General features: G+C 40.4%; 1 protein-coding gene across 4 annotated transcripts in view; it reads left to right on the forward strand.

Moving 5' to 3' along the window:
• The first annotated feature begins 2726 nt into the window (after positions 1 to 2726).
• mcm9 (minichromosome maintenance 9 homologous recombination repair factor) overlaps positions 2727 to 17810 on the forward strand; it is a 29977-nt gene continuing 14893 nt past the window's right edge. The window contains exons 1-9 of one of the 4 annotated variants that reach the window (XM_085133375.1): positions 2727 to 2892; positions 3616 to 3805; positions 5804 to 5969; positions 8631 to 8737; positions 9966 to 10172; positions 10337 to 10418; positions 10710 to 10910; positions 10998 to 11123; positions 12246 to 12365. In XM_085133375.1, coding sequence (XP_084989501.1) covers positions 3635 to 3805; positions 5804 to 5969; positions 8631 to 8737; positions 9966 to 10172; positions 10337 to 10418; positions 10710 to 10910; positions 10998 to 11123; positions 12246 to 12365 — 1180 coding nt within the window. In that variant the 5' untranslated portion in view covers positions 2727 to 2892; positions 3616 to 3634. Of the gene's footprint in view, positions 2893 to 3615; positions 3806 to 5204; positions 5324 to 5803; positions 5970 to 8630; positions 8738 to 9259; positions 9584 to 9965; positions 10173 to 10336; positions 10419 to 10709; positions 10911 to 10997; positions 11124 to 12245; positions 12366 to 17810 lie in introns of those variants that run through there. The other 3 variants (XM_085133377.1, XM_085133376.1, XM_085133378.1) reach the window with 3 other exon arrangements.

Genomic DNA, 17810 nt, shown 5'->3' on the forward strand with positions numbered 1-17810 from the left:
AGGAAGGTAGATTAAAGGAGACCAGGTGCAAGGGAAGCAAGGCCAGGAGCATTGGAGGTGGATTCAAGCTGTTCTACCAGGGTGTTCATAGGAAGAGAAATGGATTTGAGTGCTTCCTTTACATGCATGTGTTCACAACATGTGAACACAAGGGAAAGACTGTGTTCCTTCCCTAAGCCTGAAGGGAAAAAGAAGGAACACACGCATGTAAAGGAAGCACTCAAAACGTGTGGTTATCCTAAATGGGCGTTCTTTAAGTCAGCAAAGAGGCACAGAAAAGAAGATCAGACACCAGCGAGGGAGGATAAGAAGGGCAGACGCAACAACATTGTCATCCCCTATGTAGCCGGTGTATCAGAAAAACTCAGGAGAGTTTTCTCCAAGCATGACATCCCGGTGCATTTCAGACCCAGCAACACACTCAGACAAAAACTGGTTCACCCGAAAGACAAAACTCCAAAACACAGACTTAACAATGTGGTGTATGCTGTACAGTGCAGCGAGGAATGCCCAGACCTCTACATCGGAGAGACCAAACAGCCACTTCACAAGCGCATGGCACAACATCGAAGAGCCACCTCCACAGGACAAGACTCAGCAGTCCATCTGCATCTTAAGGATAAAGGTCACAAAAGGATGCCAATGTTCACATTTTGGACAGAGAGGACAGATGGTTTGAAAGAGGAGTGAAAGAAGCCATCTATGTCCACTGTGAGCGACCATCTTTGAACAGAGGCCAACTGTCTGCCATTTATTATCCAGTTTTGAGTTCCCTCCCCAGACGCCTTAACGCCCACTCACATCCTGGGCCATCTGACCTCAGGAATTCGCATGATAAGGTGGGGCCAGGTTTCACAATGAGCTCACCCGAAACCCTGGCTGATTGCGACCCACACCCAGTTTCACACCTTGGCTCAGGCGATTAGAGGATCATCAGGCGGTTCTTTTGTCCCTCTGCGGGGGGATACTCCCACTAGGTTTAAATCTGGGACTCTCCACCATTTGACCTTAGAACTGAAGAAGCTTCTCGGATGAGAGGTGAAATGTCTTCAAGCAACTTAAAGAAGTCCAGATGCTTTTCTTTGCAAGCTCCTTTGACATTAGGGTGTTTTGTTTTTCACTGTCACCCTTTAATAAATCACTTGTGTAAAATGCAGCTGAGCTCATGGTGTCTGCTTTTGGATCCGAACCTCTCGTGCTGGCCCCCGGGCTGTCTGTGATAATGTTTTGCAAAACCCTCTGCACTTCTACATGACAGTCATGATAATTCAATTCAGTCATAGCGCTGAATGAAGCTTTCGACCCTCATTTCATGGAGTGCCAACCCTTTAATGAGCACATAGCAATGTATAAAAATTATTAAAAACGGCTTTATTTAATCCTAACAAAACCCATCTTTCTTTACTACAAGAAAAATGGGGCTACACCAGGTGCTGTGTAACAGTTAACATTATTTCTCTAATCTTATGTGTATGATAAACTCATTGCTTAGATATTAGTTTTTACAGACAATCATTTTCACTACTCAACCTAAATTTCTCATTTATATATTGATCAAACTTATTTTAATTTATCTTTGTTTCTGAATAAAAATGCTTTATTATGAGGAAATAAAGAAAAGCTCTGTTTTAGCACTCTGATCATTCTTACTCACATTAGGCTGTGATGTAGGGGTGACCAGGGAGGGAATTAGAGAGTCATGGGGTTAGGCTTGTGCTGTGAGATCCCTGCTGCCACGTGGTTATGAAATTAACCACTGGACGGGTACAATTATGTATATAACACATTATAACTTCTATGTAAAGTGTACTTTTCTGTATGTTTTTGACTTGGGGGTAGATTATGAAAAAGTAAAATACAAACCTAACACATTAGGTTATTCTTATTCTGATTTTAATTTAGGAACAAGCAGAACATCTCTCAATATGTCACACACTTTGTCATGGTTCTTTGTCTTGGTCGCAGCATTTTGAGTTTCTTGTGTTTTTGTGATTGTTATGCATTATGATCACAATTTAAGGTTCATTAGCAGTCTTTCTATTTTTCTGAGTTCCTTGTAATCCCTGTTTATTCTTCAAGAGGTGAGGGTCAGCAAGGGTTTGTGTGCAGGTACCTGGGTGTTGTCTGCTCCAACCATAAAGCTGGCTGTTAGACTAGTGGGAACAAACATCGGGAACAACATCTCCGAAAACATCAAAGCACGTTTGCATATAGGGTTCATTTTGACTGATTGCCCAGATGGTTGAAGTTTACATCACAAAATTGTTGCCTAGAAAAAAATATCAGAAGTATTTCAAAAGTAGTATTTCTGTAGTACAGTAGTATTTCAAAAGATTACTCACAGTCTGGGTTCCATTAAGTCCAAATGAGCTGTGGGTATTGAGAAATGCCCACTAAACAAATCGGCATTGACCCCGCCTTGTTACTTTGATGGGCAAGGTTGAAATTCATGAACACCGCAGCAGCGCCAGGAGTGTCAAAATGTATAAACTAAATATGTCAATATTTTATGAAAATTAGAAGTAAATACATAATTTATTTAATGTTTCAAATTAAATAAATCAATATTTAATGAATTATTATTTTCTACCTTCATTATTAATAAATGAAATATTAAATTAACTGTGTAATTATTTATTTATATCTTTTTGGCACTTGTAGCCCTCCATACACCGTTCCAAGCTCCTGCATGAGAATATGCCGATACACACTCCATACCAGTTGGCGGCAATGACAAACTCTTTCGTTGTTTGCCAACCGTTTACAAACAAGAAGAAGAAATAGAAGCCAGTTTAGACGTAGAAGAAGACAGCTGTAAGCCCGCGCAACACAAGTCGCTGTGGCTGTACAAGTGGGTTTCTTATTAAAAAATGTTCGTGTGTCTTACAAACGGTATGTGAGCCTTTACATTATTACAGCGAGACAGGATATGAACGTAATTATCTGCGGGAGAAACTTGTTATACAACTTTTAGTATGCAGGGTGTTTACGCTGATAGATAGCATGCAAAGTGGTATTTTTGTTTGAAATCAATGTGACTGATGTGTACTAATCCAAACACATATCAACAGCTCGTAAGTGTTCATAAGAATTACGGAGAAGTGCCTTTTGTAACTCTCGGGTAGACAGTAGGAGTGTCTATAGTTAAAATCTCTCTTTTCCTGATGAGCACCGGGAACACATGGGAACATTATTTGTTGCTTTGTCGCGCAGTTTTAGGCAGTTAGAACAAAGTTGAGAACTTCTAATAGAGCAGTATTGCATTTGAATTGTATTTGTTTCCTCTCTCCCACACGGCTTCTTTAAATGTGCAATAGCTGTGTTGCAATTATGTGTTTAACCTAATCATATTTTCTAATGTTACGAGTTTTTAATATTAATATTAATATTGAGAGTGGGCCACTCTGATGCCAATAGACCTGTTCCATGTCTTTTGTGTGCAGCTAGCCAGCAGCTTAACTTAAATTTTTGACTGCTGAGCACGCAGAAAGAGAGATCTTTAACTGTCAATGAACATGGATATGCAATATTTAAAATGATGTTTAAGTCCAGCATACAACGTGTGTGTAACATTAGTCTTTATAAACGTCAGTTTCATTGTTTATGTTCTTGCAGGGATTCAAATTGTTGCATCATGTTGATAAGCCCGGAACAGGAGGCACTGATTGATCGGGTGTTTGAAACCTATCTGACAGATCATCATCACAATGACATTCTCCAACTTATTGAAGAGACTGAAGATAATGAAGACACTCATCGCCCTCTAGTGGTTAATGCCATGACATTGTTTGAGGCCAATATGGAGGTAATGTTAACACAAGTTTCTGTGTTTGGGATATAGATAAAGTAAGCCCCTTCAGATTTGTATGTCTGTTTAAAGAAAAGAAAAAGTCATGTGTCATGGTTAAACTCAGAATAGTATTATTATAATCCCGGTTCCTAAAATGATGGGCATTGGAGTGTAAAGTTTAAATAACACAGAAGGCAATGATTTCTAAATCTCAAACCCACATTTATTCACAAAAGCACCTCAAAAACATATCAAATGTTTAAACTGACCAAATTTTAAGTTGGGAACTATAGAAGAAAAGGCTGGAAAAGTAAATGATACTAAAGTGAAGCAATCATAGAAACATTTTGCAACTAATTTGATTCATTGGCAACAGGTCAGTAACATGATTAGGTTTGAAAAGATCTTGGAGAGCTAATGTTTCTCAGAAATAAACATGGGCAGGGTTTCACCATTCATCCGCCAAACACTATGTCTACATCTCCTGATATACAGTACATAATATCAAATAATTCTGAAGAGCAGGAGAAGTCTTTGTGTGACAAGTCTGGAAGCTTGTGATCTTTAGGCCATCAGGTGGCCCTGCACTGTCAGCATGTGCTTAGGAACACTGCCAGAAAACACTATTTGTGAGTACAGTTCATCATGCCATCAACAAATGGCATGTGGAAAAACTATTTGCATCCTGATTCCTTCTTCTTCTTTTTCTGCATATATGTCACTTTTAAATGTTTCACATCAAAGTTTGACATGGTCAGATTTTATTTGTCTTATTTAGGGTATATCGACTGTGGGGATACTTTTTTTTTTTTCTGTTAAGCTGGGCTTTCTGGGTTAGCCTCTGTGAACGCTCATATAAAAGGGGTCTTCTTCAGTTCATTAATCTTCTTATACACAAAAATCATCCCTAGGAACACCGTCGAACATGAGACAAGAGATTAATCCTTTTGGGACTTAGGGCACAGAGTGGTTACTTATTAGTTAATTATTATATTGCTGTTTAAACTGGATAAATGTAAACATTAAATGCTACTATCCCATATCTTAATAAAGGAGATATGGTTTTACAGTGGATCAAAGTGAAATTAAATATGTTAAAATTAATTAATTTTCAATTGACTATACAAAGATATTCAACTATGTATAGTTAGAGGACATTGCAATCAATTGAAAACTGATAGCATAGTTTAAAAAACAAAACAAAAGAAAAACGTATTTTGGGGTGGCGGGGAGTGCTGCTTTTTTGGCACCAGATTATTAAAATAAATTGCAAAAGTGATATACTAAGATTAGGGCAGACAGCTTGAGTAACAAAACTGAAATGAATCATCTATTCATTTTCTTCTGCTTATTTGAAGTCAGCAGGCCAAACAGGGAAGCCCAAACCTTCCTGTCCTACCTTCCTCTGGTAGGACATGTCCAGCTGGAACATTTTACCCAGGAGGCAACTGCCTCATGTGGCTCCTTTTAATGTGGAGGAGCAGTGGCTGTACTCTGAGCCCCTCCCCAATGACTGAACTCCTCACCGTATCGGTAAAGGATCCAGCCAACCGTCAGAGAAATCTCATTTACGCCACTCGTACCTGCGATCTCATTCTTTCGTCTTTAATAGAACGAACAATAATATGTTAACAAAATGATCAGGCCCACATGATCAGATTTGTTTCTCAACAATGATGCTCCATTTGGTAAAAAGACAAACAGTATCTTATTTTATGGCTTAGCTGACATGTCTGTACTTGGGTATTTTTATTTTTGCATTTAAGAAAAAATATTTTCTTAAAATGTTTATTTATTTATTTTTAACAGATGCAGTTAAACTATTAAAAAAGGAATTTTCTAAATTGGAATCCAGTGAGCAGTTCATTTTGAAACATTGTTTTTCTTTCTTGAATATTTAGCCTCTAAGTATTTCTTATCCAATCACTCCATTTATTATTTTGACATACTTACACTTCATTATTTAATGTGGATCTGCACTAATGTCATGGTTATTGTACTGTCTTCCCACAGATTGGGGACTATTTCAATGCATATCCCACTGACGTCCTGGCTATATTTGATAAAGTATTAAACAGAAAAGCCAAAGTAGTAACAGACGACGGCTCACTCAAACATAATGAAGGGCAAAGAAAACAAGACCAGAGATTGTCCCACACTCTTCATGCTCGCATCACAGGTTAGTCATGCAGTTATACTAGTTACAGCTCTCAATTTGGATTGTGTGTCTATGTCAACCAAAATGCCGTCAAGCCTAAATATACTGAGTTATAAATCTATGCTATAGATCCGGTCACTCTCTACGAAAGCAGCACATAGTTTCAAAAGCAGTTTTTTTTTTTGTTGTTTTTTTTTTTTTTTAAAGATGGTGACCAAGTTTGTTATTGTATTTTTCAGGAAGCTAAGAAAAAGCCTTTATATCAGTCTGATTTTTAAAATATTTAACTGGATAAACTGTTATTTTAATTAACTAGGAATAGTTGCCTTTCTTTGTCTGCATAAAGAGTTTGAGTGCTTAATCAGACGTGTATATTTTAATAAAGATAATAATACAATTTCCCAGTTTGATAGTTTAGTAGGTGCATTCAAATTAAATTAAAGTTTATATTAATATAAAATATTTCATGTTAATGTTATATTAAAAACAAGAAGCACTCTGAGTACAAACCTCCGCCTTGGTAGCTCAATCTCTCTGGGGAGTATTAACTTCCAATTTTAGTTTGTATATGTTCCTTTTGTTTTCTGAAATGTAAAGGTGAGGTCAAATGTGATGTATTTGGTTGCAAACTATAATGTGATATTTAGAATCCTCATATACTAATATGATTTTCTAAATATTGCCAGTTTGACCCTATTTGACCTTGAATCCCCAAATATCATTTTCTAATTGTTTATATGTTGTCAATGCAAACAGTGGCAGTAAGAATCTGAGAGTCCAATATAGGCTTATTATTACTTTGACATTTAGATCAGTTTGACTGTGAAGGAGAGGTCAGTTATCTGAAATCATTATTCGGCACAGTACTTTTTCGACTAATAATTGACCTTGAAGACGCTGGTAAATGCAAGCTACATTTTAACGCAATGACCCCACGCTGTACTCCTGCAAAGTTTTATTCGAATTCATTCAAAACCTTTTGAGCTATTGTGTTCACAGAGGCACACATGGAGCAAATGGTACTGAAAATATAACCTTCTTGGCAGAGATCAAAATTTTACACAGAATCCCAACTTGGAAACAGAATTCCAACTATTGGAAACATGGTTATGCCATCACATAGAAAAATATATCAGAGAATGACACTCAAAATGTTTTTAACCTTAGTTCCCAGATTTCAGCATGCAGCTGTGTGTTAGTTGTTGCCTTAAGCTCAAAGTCCAAGTCCCCACAGTTATGTCAGTATAACTGTCCAAATAACCAAAACTGGAATTATGTATTTGTATTATATGTGTATATCTAATGCAGGGGTGTCTAACTCCAGTCCTTGAGAGCTACTGTCTGCAGCTTTTAGATGCATCCCTACTCCAACACAGCTGAATCGATCAAATGGCTGAATTACCTCTTCAGCATGCCATCAAGTTTGGTAAAGGCTTGGTAACGAGCCATTCATTTGATTCAGGTGTGTCGGAACAAGGATGCATATAAAAGCTGCCGGCCAGTATCTCTTGAGGACTGGAGTTGGAGACGCCTGATCTAGCATTTATGTGCTTGCACTTAGTATTTACATCTCCTATATGGTGTACCGAGTTTTATAAATCTGAACATTACGGCTAACAGCTATATTTTCCCATTTTAGTGCAGCTAGCCAAACAACAAAGAACTATTGACTGCTTAAGAGACAAGCAGTAAAAGTGGACAGTAGATCCTTGGTTTCCTAAGATAAAACTCATTGCTACAGCCAAGGGCAGTACAAAATTGACCCCCTCTTAGTAGAAAATAAGACTACAAATAAGGAGCCACCTGAGTTATTGGCTCTGTCACTAGTTAGCTAACATAAAGGAATGTTAGACTAAAGTCTATTGACCACAACCAACCAAGGCGGTCACGTCATGTTTTGTACTGACACAAGATGGCACTAAACATGTTCTATCAGCATTTCTCTCTTAAATCCAGCTTCACAGACAGTGTTACATCAGTATCAGTTTTTCAGTGCAGGGCTCCAGGGTGTAAATTACCCTTTATACTTGTAGCGTTTCATGTCCAGTTTAAAAGCAGTATGGGAGTTAGAGCCTTCAGCTTTCAGGCCCCTTGTCTGTGGAACCAGGCTCAGGGAGACACAGCCATCTACTGTGACCGTTTTGGGGTCACAGTAGTGAAAATGGGTGTGAGAAGGAGAAATGCTCAGTGCATCATGGGAAGCCCCAGGAGCCTAAGCCTATTGCAGCATAACTAAGAGTAGCTCCAAAGTCACTCGATAAAGGCCTGACTTTAGGCTTTCCTTTTTTGACAGAGCTTAATCTTAAAAGTAGAGAGTATTACATGCCTTGACTGATATGCTATTTTTTTGTATGTTTGTCACACTTAAATGTTTCAGATCATCAAACAAATGTAAAAGTGACGTTTCTAAATGACGGTGTTTATCATTAAGGGCCCTGTTTGAGAAAGTTATTGCTCCCTAAACCTAATAACTTGTTGGGCCCCCCTTAGCAACAATAACTACAATCAGGCATTTGTGTCGACTGGTAATGAGCCTTTTACACCACTGTAGATGAATTTTGGCCCACTCATCTTTGCAGAATTGTTGTAATACAGCCATATTTGAGGGTTTTCGAGCATTGCTGCTTGTCACTGTTGCTTGTTCGAGTCACTTCACATAACTTTTTTTTCTCCTGTGTCCAGGTCTGCCAGTGTGCCCAGAGCTGACAAGAGATACAATTCCTAGGACTAGAGATGTAGGACACTTTTTGTCTGTAACTGGTACTGTAATACGTACCAGTATTGCCAAGGTAACAGCATTTCATATATGTACATGTGCTATTCAATTAAACTGAATGCTGCTTCCAACACTGCAAAAAACATGAGCAGCATACATATAAGCCACCAGTTAATAGTGGAGTAGTGATTTAGACGCCCACACATCGTGTCAATATTTGAATTAAATATTTGTGAAAGGACCCAGTTGATACAACCCGTCTTTTTTAGGTAGGTCAGGGTGCAACATGTGACCATCATTTTTTATCACTTGGTCAAAGACCAAGACCTAGCATATAGTGTCATCATAAGACTGCTTTAGTGGGAAATCTTCCATGGAGGGAATTTCTTTAGCTGATGAGGCATCACAAGAAGGCCCTGCCGTCTCCAGGCCAGAGTCAGCGTTCGATGACCCCACGTCACCGCTTAGTGCAGTGCAGACACTACACACCATTACTTGGTTGTGAATGCATCCCCACACTCTGCCCTAACAGGGGGTCCCAGCAGATGTGTCCTGGCCCCCCCGCACTCAACACTCCTTCCCCAGCGGCTCCCGGTGAGTGGAGGATGGTGTCTGTAGAGGGGAAAAGGGTTAGAAGAACCATCAGGTGCTGCTCTGCAGATGATGCACTGCAGCCTGCTACTGATGCATAGCGGCTAGCTCCACCACCATCTTTGCCAGCACTTCCACCAGCCGAATAGGTTGCGGTCCATCATCCCGTGACTGGGTTTCGGCATCATTGTGACAAAAAGACCCGAAGCACACAGCATTGCAAGTTGATTGATATTATACATACAGCACACTTTTTGGTTTGTACAACTTCCCAGCCGTCTTCCCGTCAGGTCCCGGCATCCTACTGAAATGGGGAAGGCATGACCAGGTGATTGAGAACAGTTGTGTGGGTTAGCCTCCCCTAACGTCACACCCACTGCTCCATCCCTCCTCTGCAGCTTAGCCAAAACCACACCTCCCCACAGACAACTTCCAGTTTTTATTCTTATTCATGGCCATTATTAGTTATGTGTAACATCCAGAGAGCGAGAAATGTTTCTTAATGTCTAACAAGCCTTCTACAGTTAAGCTTGACTGTTGAAACTGTTATTCGATTGAAAAATTGAATGCAAGTTAAAAATTCAACGAGACACAAAAAGTCACTTTGTAAACTTTGAGGTGGTGTTTGGACAAGGAGCAGAGCCTTACGCAGATCCACTTTGGTTTCTTTGAGTTTTACTGACAGCTGTGTCTTTTTCCTCCTCTCGTAGGTTCTGGAATATGAGCGTGATTACATGTGCACAAAGTGTCGTCATGTTTTCACAGTGCAGGCAGAATTTGAGCAATTCTACACGTTTGTCCCACCTGTAGCCTGCCCTAACCCTGATAGCTGTAACTCATATAAATTCACTTGTCTGTCTGAAGGATCTGAACCTGCTGCTTGCAGGGATTACCAGGAGATCAAAATTCAAGAGCAGGTTAGGCTTTTAAACATGAGCTTCTTGATTTTATTTAATTAATTTATGTATTGATTTTAAAAATTTCTAAACATAGTTAAAGCGTTAAGTTATGTTGTTAAAACTTCACTTGCTGAGTGCGTAAAATATGTCATTTTTATCGAATTGTACCCAACTTACGACAGGTGCAGAAACTTTCAGTGGGCAGTATTCCTCGTTCTTTACTGGTAGTTCTGGAGAATGACCTCGTCGACAGTTGTAAATCTGGTAAGAAACATTACTGTTTAAGAACTGTCCAGATGCGCTTCTCCTGATATCTTACAGTTTGTGGCTGAAGGCAAGTTGAGTTTAAAATGAGTAGCAAAGCAAACATAAGTTTGTCACTGGAAATCCACATCAGTGCTGGAAATGTATGTTTTCTAACTCTTAATAGATTTTTTTAGTGAAAAATGATGCAACAAAGGTAGTTGTATTATGATTACTTTGCCAAAATCAGAACTGAAAATAAAATTTAAATAATTAATCTCATGTATTGGATTTTGGACTGTATGCTCCCAGGAGATGATGTCACTGTTTATGGAGTGATGTGTCTGCGCTGGAAACCCTTTTATGATGGTGCACTTTGTGATGTGGAGTTGGTCCTCAAAGCTAACAACATAGAGGTAAACAACCAGCAGGCTGCTGCTGGGCAGCTTGTAAAGGATGCTCAGGAAGAATTTGAAGAATTCTGGAATAGCTACAAACATAATCCTATAGCTGGTATGTATAATTTACTGTGTAAGACTATTATATTTGTGTATCTTGCTCTATATCCATTTATTTTGTTTCCCTCTCTCTTATTTGTAGGTAGGAACCATATCTTAATGAGCCTGTGTCCACAGGTTTTTGGCATGTATGTAATTAAACTGGCAGTGGCCATGGTCTTGGCTGGGGGAGTTCAGAGAATAGATTCTTCTGGGACCAAAATTAGGGGTATGCGATTTTTCTCTTTTTTAAAATTTTAAATAATACATATTAATATTCTTAAGTATCTGCAAAGAATGACTCCTACAAACCAGTAAATAAACTTTAAACATTTCTAAGCTGTGCCTTTGAAGTGGAATTTGGCCCTTTGCAGTTCATTTTCTTTTGAACCAATCATCAATCAAATTTCTGCTGCTCATCTGGGTTCTGGTCGTGGCTGGAGCAGAAAAACTGAAACTTCCCTTACCCCAGCCACCTCCTCTCATCTGAGGGGACACTGAGACATTCCAAACTCTGGGCCTTCTCCTGGTAAGACAACCGGAATACTTCACCTAGGAGAAGTCCATGAGGTATCCTAGTCAGATGTCAGAAGAACCACCTCCTTTTGAGTCCCTCTCGAATGACCGAGCTCCTCACCCTATCTCCAGGGGAGAGCCCCGCTACGCTTAGCAGTGAACTCATTTCTACTGCTTGTGTCTGGAACCTCATTCTTTTGGTCACTCCCCAGAGCTCGCGACAAGAGTGTAGGAACATAGGTTGACTGGTAAATGGACCACTTTTGTTTTATGCTCAGGTCTCTCTTGTCTACAACCGATTGGTATAGCATCCGTATCACTGCAGACACCTCTCCAATCAGTCTGTCAGTCTCGCACTCCCCTGTCCTCTCACTCGTGAACAACAGATACTTGAACTCCTCCACTTGGGGCAATAACTCATCCGTGTCCTGGAATCGGCACTCCACCCTTTGCCGACTGAGAACAATGGTCTTAGACTTGGAGTTGCTAACTCTCATTCTCGCTGCTTCACACTTGGCTGCATACTGCTCCAGTGTGAGCTTGAAGTTCCTCACCTGATGAAGTCAAGAGAATCACATCATCCTCAAAAAGCAATGATGAGAATTTGAGGCCACCTGTGGGCTCACCACCCACAGGAGGGGCCACAGAGATGGTCAGCCCACAGGAGGACAGATCCATGTTGCTTTTTTGGGCCCTTTAAATAGCTTCATGAAAATTAAAATTGTGACTGTCTTGTGACAGAATGTAAACTCTGACAAATCAGTGCCTCTATGTTGTTTTTTGTGTTTTACAAATGGCCCCTGTGAAATTTGTATTCATGATTTGCTCCTTCTAGGCGAGTGTCATATGTTGCTGGTTGGTGACCCAGGCACAGGGAAGTCTCAGTTCCTGAAATATGCTGCCAAGATTATGTGTCGTTCTGTACTCACAGCTGGAATTGGCTCAACAAGTGCAGGTAGGTCCTGCTTTTCCTTTTTTTTTTTTTTTTTAAAAAAACCAAACAAACAAAAAAACTATATATACACACACAAAGGAGACACAAAATGCAACTGCTTATTATTAAGGGGGAAAAAATCCAAACCTACACGGCCCTGTGTGAATATTGTATCACATCTCGGAAAACTGAGTTCAGTTTCTCTAGCCACACCCAGGCCTGATTACTGCCACACCTGTTCTCAATCAAGAAATCACTTAAATAGAACCTGCCTGACAAAGTGGAGTAGGTCAAAATATCCTCAAAAGCCAGACATCATGTCGCGATCCAAGGAAACTCAGGAATAAGTGAGAAATGAAGTAACTGAGATTTCTCTGTCTGGAAAAAGTTATAAAGCCATGTCTAAAGCTGAGGGACTCCAGCGAACCAGAGTGAGAGCCATTATCCACAAATGGAATGATCCAAAACACACTAACAAGTTCACCTCTGAATGGTTTAAAAACAACAAAATGAAGACTTTGGAGTGGCCTAGTCAACGTCCTGACCTGAATCCGACTGAGATCCTGTGGCGTGATCTTAAAAAGGTGGTTCATGTGCGAAAACCCTCCAATGTGGCTGAATTCTGCAAAGACGAGTGTGCCAAAATTCCTCCACAGGGCTGTTTTTTTTTTTTTTTTTTTTTTAAAATTATTATTATTTTTAATAATAATCATTAAAAATGTGTTGTTGCTAAGGGTGGCCCAACCAGGTATTAGGTTTAGGGTGTCATCAATTTTTCACACAGTCACGGGGTCAGCATCATCAATAAACACTAGTGTCCCTGTGACATTGCCAGCCATGCAAGCCATCACGCTGCCTCAACTTTGTTTTCTCTTCACCATGGAATTGTTTCTACGATCCTCCACCACTGTTGTGTCTTCCGTGGACATCCAGGTCTTTTTGCGTTACTGAAGTTCACCAGGGCTTTCTTTCTTTCTCATGAAAGAAGGGAATTGTTTTTGAGTCCAGTGTCCACTTACTTGTGATCACTTATAAAAAGAAGGTGGCACATGTTAAGGAGCAGAAACTCCTAAATGATCAATCCAATTTGAATGTGGATACCCTCAAATGAAAGCTGAGAGTCTACACTGCCCATGTCCATTATAACTATAATTGGAATGTTTCAGTAAACAGGTGAAAAAAATAATTCTTTTGTGTGTGCGTGTGTGTTTGTACCTGTTTATACTTTGAGACTCAAAATGTGGTTTTAGTGTCAGGGTTACAGTTAGGTTATGGTTAGGTGTTTAGAAATTGTGGCTCAGTTTGTTTTTCTTTAAAACTTCGGTGCACGGTCTAAGGGTTTGGCTGTAGCATCCTGTTACCCCTTGGTTCCTCTTCTTCCTTCTGCCACCATTCTCCTACTCTTCTTCGTCATCTTTTGTGCATACCATTCTTGTGTATTACTGATATTGTTCACCCCCCCCCATTTTTTTTTTTTTTAAATCCTCAAAGACCTGCTGTGATCTTGAATCAAAGTATGGCAGAGTACACAATCAAATCTCACTCATATTCCTAATTTTACTCGTTTCTCTTTGTAGCACAGGTCTCCCAACACTCTCTGGAGGAGATTCAGCCACAGATTTCTTGAACTTTTTGATTTTAGTTTTTTTTCTTTTTCATTAAAAATTGCAATTTCCAAACTCATGTGATTAGTAAATCACCAAATATAACAACATACTGTTAGTATTTAAACTCTATTTGTCAGCCAAGTGCCATGCAGTTTCTGTGGAGGGAGCATGTGTTTACTAGGATTTCTCCCAACAGCTCTCACATCCTTAACCTTTTAATTTTTTTTTTTTTTGGTAGATTCATACACATAAAATGAGTCTGTTCAGGGCTCTCTTGGTGTTTATTTCACTTTCTCACATGAAGCACTTGTGGTGGTTTTTCACATCTCCTCGTCTCTGCTCCTGTGGCACCGAAACAGTAGGCCTTCAGTCCGTTTTCCCTCCCGTTATGTCCTCGATGATGTTTTAATTAAAAGGAGTCCCAAGTTCAGTATCCATCCGCCGAGCATCAACTCGCTCTCCTGCGCCACCCCGCCCCTCCCGAAAATCACCCTGTGTTCATGCATTAGGCGTACAAAGTCCCGAGAGCGTCTCCCCGTGTATCTTCCTCAAAAAAAGAGCGTGAGTTCCCCCTCTTCCTCAAACTCCTAAACAATATGGAAGTAGCATTGTGAAAATCCACCTCCTTACTGCATATTCTGTAAAATCTCAATATTTGGGATTTCACTATTTCCCGAAATGTGTGTGGTGGGTGATAATTTATGGAGGAGCGCATGCGTGTCGGTGGGTTTTAAATAAACTTTTGCATGCAACCTCTTGCCATCCTTCTCATCCTCAAAAAAGACCGTGGTGTCCAAGAAATTGATTTCAGAGTTGCTGTGCTCCTGCTTAAGTTTTATAGACGGGTGATGTGTTTTCAAGATGTGTACGGACTGTTGGAACGTATCCTTCCCATGTCCCCATGCGCCTATGATGTCATCTATAAAGTACAAATAAAACACCGGTTGTAATGAGCACTTGGCCAGCGCCTCTCTGTCTCCCAGTCGCTCATATATATGTTTGCGTAAGAGTGCATATCTCTGGCCCATAGCCGTTCCTTCCATCTGCAAATGAAACCTATTGTCGAATAGGAAATCATTACTGACGAGACAAATCTCCAAAAGCCAGAGAATTGCCGCGTCAGGGCGCGCAGCATCCGGGTACCGCTGAAAGATGTTACTTATGACTCTGTCCCGTCTATGTATTGATATTAGTGTACAGACTGTCTATATCTATTGTGAAAAAAAAAATGATACGTGTCCTTAAGATAACTTGGATGTTTATTAGAGAGGGCTCTCAGTGTACTAAGAGATGTTATATATTGCACCACTGCAATCGGAGACTATAGGTCTTCCAGGTGGGATCTCAGAATAGGATAAGCGTGGGCAGGGATCATCAGGACCTAAGAAATAGTCGTGCTGTTTTTTTGGAAATAACTCTTGTGATGTAGTGAGTGGACAATCCTCCTAATTTGCTGCTGGACCTCGGGCTGGATTGAATTTGAAATGCATTTGTAATATTTCTCATTTCCCAGTTGTCTCTGGGCTTCCAGTCTGTACTGCTGCTTGTCCATAATTACAATTTTTGAGCCTTTATCCGCCAGCTTAATCACGATGTTCTGATTAACTTTTAATTCTCTAAGCACCCGTTCTTCCTCCACCGTAAGACTGCCCTCTCTCCCCACCTGCGGCCTTAACGAGTGGAACAACCGAATATCTCTTTTTATTAGCTCTTTGAGCGACTCGCTCAATGCCCCCCACTCCAGTTCCCACACAGATGGTAGGACGAAGGGATCCCTGAGGAAGTTGTCGGTTTCAAAATACTCTTGTAGTTTCGGTCTTCTATGGTACCAATGTAGGTCCCGCCGAAACTCCTCACGTGAAAATTTTTATGGCGCTGGAATGAAAGTCAGGCCCTTTTCTAATAAGCTTATTTGTGCTGCAGACAGAGTAAAGAGTCTTGATAAATTTAAAATATTAGAAGAGGAAGACCAAGTTAAATCTGGCGGGGGAGTGGAGTTTCTCCCCAAACACCATAGGCTTGTTTGCTTTAATTTTCCAGTCCTGTAACTTGAGGCTTGCTCGTGCCCGATGGTATGTAGGTGTGTGCCACGCGACCCCGCCATTACCCGCTCCGACATCATCTCGTCCTGTGTCGAATCTACCTGGAGGTGCTCGATCGCTCGCATTTTTGGCCCTACAGCTTTAAAATAGTCAGCAAACCCGTCACCTTCGCTGCCGTCCTTGGGAGAGCTGTAAAAAAAAAAAAAAAAATTCTCCCACTGGTCTGGCCTCGCGTTCCTGACATTTCGCGGATCTCCTGCTTCCTCAGAGGGATACACGCTACTAGGGCCAGGAGAGAACGAGGGATTAAATCATTTCCTGAGAGACGCCCAATCCTGTGGGCCTCTCCCAGGATAGGTTACCATTAAGTCACATGGGAGCGCCCAATGTGCTCCTCAGGTACCAAAAACAAAAATCCTAAAACTGTGTGGTGTCACTCCTACCTTGTCATGCATTCTACTCTGGGTGTTACTTAGATATCTCATCTGTGTGAATAAAATGAGACTGTTCAGTAACAAAACTAATCAAAATATCAAAATAAATATATAAAAAAAAGAAAATAAAGTGGGGGGGAATAAAAAGAACTAAAACTAAAATCGAGACACTAATTAGTCACTGGGTAGGGGAGTGGGGTCCGTGAGGGAGTCTTAGGACTGTCGCGGACCCTACATATTGACAGCGATCTCAGTCATAAGGAAATGGTTGGGGGAAGACACTCACCCTAATAAAACCATGAGTCTGGCCCTGTCGGTCAGTGGAAGGCCCAAAAACAAGGAAAGCAGATTGCTTATGTGCCATTTATAGTTTCTCTTATTTAACTAGGCTTTATGATCCCTAAGCTTCTCCTTTTCTCCTCTGTCCCACCAAATTAGGGGAATACAATATCTCCTAGAGTTTTAATGTGGCCCAATAAGGGTTACTTCCTCTAGGGGTCTCACAAATGTCTTTTAAAGCCTGAGGGTTGTCTAAATAAAGATGTTAAATTTTAGATTTTAAACATCCCAGAGCAGGCATATTTCTCCTCAGGGTTTGTCATAAACTTTATCAGGTCCCCGAAAAGGTTAGGCTTAGGGTCATACAGCCTGAGTAGGGTTATCTTCTAAAAATCTCACAGACTCTGAGGGTTCTTTTAAACAAAGAGGTTAGGTGTAGGTCTTTATACGTCCCAGAATGGGACTTCATCCTTGAGGTTCCCCCATGGACCGTTCCCAGCCCTCCCAAAAAAGTTTAAAGTTTTAGTTTGGGTTATATTCTCTGGGTCGGGTCATTATTTCCCGCAATTCTCTCATCCTAACCACTATTAAAAAAGAAAGCAAATGGCTTCAATCTATTCATTCAATATCACCCAAACAGTTTGTGTAACCTGAGGAGGGGCACAATATGACCTTGAAGGAAACCATTCTTTTTATTAAAAATGTCTTTTCAGTTCATTTCAGGGAGTATGTCAGACACAGACCCCTGGCACAGCTGGTTAGGGTATTTAGAAGTTCTGGCTTAGTTTGTTTTTCTTTGAAACTTCGGTGCACGGTCCTAGGGATCGGCTGTACCATCCTGTTTCCCCTTGGTTCCTCTTCTTTCTGTCGCCATCCTCCTGTGCATACCTTCTCATGTATTGTTAACCTTGTCCATCACTGCCATTTCTTTAATCCTCTCGAAACACTGTGATATCCATCAAAGTATGGTAAAGTACACCCTCCAGTCTCACCCACATAGGTCTCCCAACACCCTCTGGACGGGATTCAGCCTGCAAAGATAAAGTTTTATCATTTTGGTTTTTCTTTTTTATAATAAAAAACATAATTTCCACACTCATGCGG

This window comes from Neolamprologus multifasciatus, chromosome 15 (genome assembly GCF_963576455.1).
Source record: "Neolamprologus multifasciatus chromosome 15, fNeoMul1.2, whole genome shotgun sequence".
Lineage (NCBI taxonomy): Eukaryota > Metazoa > Chordata > Actinopteri > Cichliformes > Cichlidae > Neolamprologus > Neolamprologus multifasciatus.